The sequence below is a fragment of the Silene latifolia genome, chromosome Y (genome assembly GCF_048544455.1).
Source record: "Silene latifolia isolate original U9 population chromosome Y, ASM4854445v1, whole genome shotgun sequence".
Taxonomy (NCBI): domain Eukaryota; kingdom Viridiplantae; phylum Streptophyta; class Magnoliopsida; order Caryophyllales; family Caryophyllaceae; genus Silene; species Silene latifolia.
The window spans coordinates 287,467,195-287,471,303 of NC_133538.1; the positions used below are offsets into that span (position 1 = coordinate 287,467,195).

Sequence of the window (4,109 nt, forward strand, 5' to 3'; positions counted from 1 at the left end):
GGCTGAGAACGGTCCGAATAGAGGCTGGCTTGACGACCGGACTAAAAGTTTCGTCACAATCAATCCCTACCTGTTGAGTCTTGCCATTAACAACAAGACGGGCTTTATAGCGCTGAAGGGAGCCATCTGCATGAAACTTATGACGAAACAACCACATACAACGAATGACAGACGCATCAGTCGGTCTAGGTACCAAATCCCAAGTATGATTGTCCATTAATGCGGAAATTTCGTCCTGCATAGCCTTTTTCCAATTTGGGTCCTCAAGGTCAAGGGTAGGGGATTTCGGGATAGGTGAAATGGTAGTCGATGTGAGCAGGGCTTTTGGTTTAAAAATACCGTTCATTGCTCGGGTGGACATGGTATGGGTGGGTTGAATAGGTCGTGGTGGAGGTGGAGGTGGCGGTGGAGGTGGGGTAGGTGTACTGGTGGCGGAAGCAGGGGTGGTAGCAGGCTGGTCAGAGGAGGAAATGGGTGTGGTAGGGGTACGGGTAGGAGGTGTTGTGGGTTCGTTGGGATTGGGTTGGTCAGGGGTACGGGTAGGAGGTGTAGGTGGGTCGTTGGGAGTTGGGTTGGTAGGGTTGGTGTCGGGTATGGGCATGGTTATGGCATCATAAAGGAGCGGGTTAAGAGTGTCGGGTGGTGGGTTTAAAAACTCATAAGTGTGAGAGGATGCCCTAGAAGGATTAGCGAACGGGAAAATGTTTTCATAAAAAATGACGTGACAAGACACATATATTTTCCCAGTGGAAATGTCGAGACATCGGTATCCGCGTTAGTTAGGAGGATACCCGAGAAAGACACATTGGAGAGAGCGAGGGGCAAGTTTGTGAGGACTTGTGGCGGACATGTTGGGATAACAAGCGCAACCAAAAACACGTAAGTGATCATAGGAGGGATTTTTGAGGTATAAGGCAGAAGTGGGTGTATGAAACTGAAGTGTGGAGGTGGGTAGAATGTTGTGAAGATGAGTGGCCGCGTGGAGTGCGTCTACCCAGTAGGCTGGTAGGAGTGAGCCGTGTTTAAGAAGAACACGGGTAATATTATTTAAGCGGCGGATCATTCGTTCGGATTTGCCGTTTTGGGGAGATTTTTGTGGACACGAGAAACGAAAGACAAGACCGTGTTTGAGGGCAAATTATTGAAAGTATTATTATCAAATTCCCTACCCAAATTACATTGAAATGTCTTAATTTTAACACTAAATTATATTGGGTATGCACAAAGGTATGAAATTGAAGAAATTTTTCGAACACTTGACTCTTGAATTTCAAAGGGTAAACCCAGACAAATTGAGTGAAATTATCAATAATGACCATATAATATTTGTAACCAGTTTTGCTTAAAATTGGTGAGGTCCATAAATCACAATGTACGATGTCAAATGGAGCGATAGTGCTAGAAACGGAAGGAATAAAAGGTAAACGAGTATGCTTACTAATTTGACAAGAAGAGCAAACAGGAAAATTGTTTGGTTTATTACAAGCAATACGACTCGAAGACTTTAATAAACTCAAAATATTAGTCCCGGGGTGCCAAAGACGAGAGTGCCAGATGTCATGACCGTGAACCAATAGAGCGGTAGGAGGACTTGTTTTGTGATGGGGAGGACTCGAAGAGGGGACGTTGGACACATGGTAGAGCTCGCCGTCACTGTCACTCCGCAAAATCGTTTTCCCAGTCGGAATATCCTTCACAGAGAAACCAAAAGGATCAAACTCAACACTTACATTGTTATCTTTGGTGAATTGTCAGGCAGAAATTAAATTTTTTATGATATGTGGGGTGTGAAGAACATGGCGTAAATGAAGGGTACGGTCTTTAGTAGGAATTGTGGATGTGCCCGAACCCAAGACATAAATGCTATTGCCATTACCGACATAAATAGAACGAATTTTACTCGTATTAAATGGAGTAGTGATCATACCTTGGTCGGATATTAGATGAGAAGATGCGCCGGTATCCATGTACCATGGTTCTATCTGATCTTGAACCGACAGAGCTTGGAATGCTCGAGTTAAATCGGTTTGTTGCGGTGCTTCGGTGTCCATGACATAGGCTTGACCATGAGAACGAGAACCAGTTGGAGCACGAGAAAAGAAGGGACGTTGGGGAGGGGTGGCAGACCACGGCTGAGCCCAGCCGGGATAGGTGGTGTAAGGACACGGGGGTGGGGTCCAGGGAGAAGGCAAGGCAGGTGGTGGGGTCCACGGGGAAAGAGGGGGGCCTTATTTGATTGAGTTTGTTGTTGTCGGGACTGATTAGAAGACGATCCCTTACTGTTGTTATTATTGCGACGGTAATTGTTTTTATTGTTATGGTTTAGACCAGGCTGTCGTGGGGGTGGGGGTGGGGGGGGGGGGGGGGGGCTTGATTAGGAGTTTTAGAGAAGGTGTCGACCCAAGGGTCAGGCGATGGTGGGGTTGCCGGTGCTGCCAAAGTAGTGGCGGGTTCATCATTTCCTCGTTTTCGGTGTAATTGCAGTTCGAGCATATTACGGGCAGTGTCAAAATTCGGTGTAGTTTGATTAATGTAAGAGGCTAGAGTATCGTACTCACCAGGGAAACCGCGTACTAATTGAATCACAAGGCGACGGTCGGTGACAGGAGCATTGACGTCTTTGAGCATCCCAGCGAGTTCTCTAAGGCGTTGTCAATATGCCTCGAGAGAAGGCATATTGGCGAGACGAAGAGTGTTGAATTCTTCCTCGAGTGCAGCAGCGCGAGCCCCTTTATTGTTATTGAAAATGTTTTCAACCCGTACCCAAGCAACACGGGTAGTCGAATCATCCTCAAGAACGCGGGGCAAGAGATCGTCGCTAAGGGTACCGTATATCCACTGAAGAACATGTGCATCCACTTCAGCCCACGAAGCATATGAGTCGTGAGTCTCGGCAGGGGCAGGCGTGCCGTCAATGTGCGACAAAACCTTGTATCCACGAGCATGAAGTTTGAAGAGGCGAACCCAAGATGCATATGTGACTTTCGTGCCGTCGAGAACACGAACTTTGTGTTGGATATTTGTGACGGTATACACGGGATGCAATGGTGGTTTTTGGGAAGAAGAGGAGTCATTCGTCATGATGGTGCGTGAGGCAGAGGACTTAATTTCGAGAAATTACGGAAGACGAACGAATCGAAACACAGGATCAAAGAAAAAAATCGAGATTTTATTCTTGGCTTTATACCATGTTAATAATTGGTAATCCCCCAATTGGGAGTACGTTTTGTATTGCCATATATACTGATTGTTTACATAACAACTTTGGTTACAGTCAACTATAAACAAGGACTAACCTAGCTAATTTAGGAGAGTAAGTAGGATAGAATATTGACTAAGTATATACAATGAATGTGGACTAAATATATACGTCTAACACTTTATTGTGTAAGGAGGATTGTAAAAAAAAAATTTATGCTAACATAATTTTATTAACATCATTATAACTTGTGATTTTATTAGCTAGACAGATTGACACTTCAATGACAGATTTTTCCTTTAGATGGTAGTTTTGAGAGCCTTTTTTTTTTTTTTTTTTTTTTTTTTTTTTTTTTTTTAAAAATGATAATTCATTTGTATTTTAATTCACATAACATAACATTACATACAATATGTACACATCTTCTCTCTTGATCTATGTATCAAAAGTATGATAAATGACCAATGTAGATGCGATATAACCTTAGGCCTTAGATCCCTTCTTTTCGACATGTCCCCCGCCTCACTTCAACCACGCATTTATATGATGTACTCAATTATTGTCAATGACTCTTGAAATGTTTCTGACAATGAATTAATTTTGTGCTCTTTTTTTCATCATCAAAATATTATTATTTCTCATTTTCCTTTTAATGTTGTTCTTACTACTATATCGGCTCTTGTTGCTCATTTTAAAGTTTATCCTTAGACCTCTCTTATTTTAGATAGTGCTCTTACTCTCACGTCACCCATCTTTTTAGGCTCAACTTTAAATGGTTATGGTATGCTCGTACCCAGAACGGTATTTCTCTTTTCTTGTGACCTGCATGGTTGGGTATACTCCCACATAATGTTACCCTCTCATCTCAGGGTTTGTCTATTTCGCTTTCTTGTGGCATGTGTCAACATCA

At 43.2% G+C, this 4,109-nt stretch overlaps 1 protein-coding gene across 1 annotated transcript; it reads right to left on the reverse strand.

Moving 5' to 3' along the window:
• Nucleotides 1-2,652: 2,652 nt before the first annotated feature.
• On the reverse strand, nt 2,653-3,081 carry LOC141630858 (uncharacterized). The gene has a single exon (XM_074443605.1). The coding sequence runs from the start codon at nt 3,079-3,081 to the stop codon at nt 2,653-2,655; it is 429 nt and encodes a 142-aa protein (XP_074299706.1).
• Between the last annotated feature and the right edge of the window lie 1,028 nt (nt 3,082-4,109).

What these genes read in the sequence shown, in the direction of transcription:
- LOC141630858 (XM_074443605.1), bottom strand. Translation starts at nt 3,081, where the DNA reads ATGACGAATGACTCCTCTTCTTCCCAAAAACCACCATTGCATCCCGTG.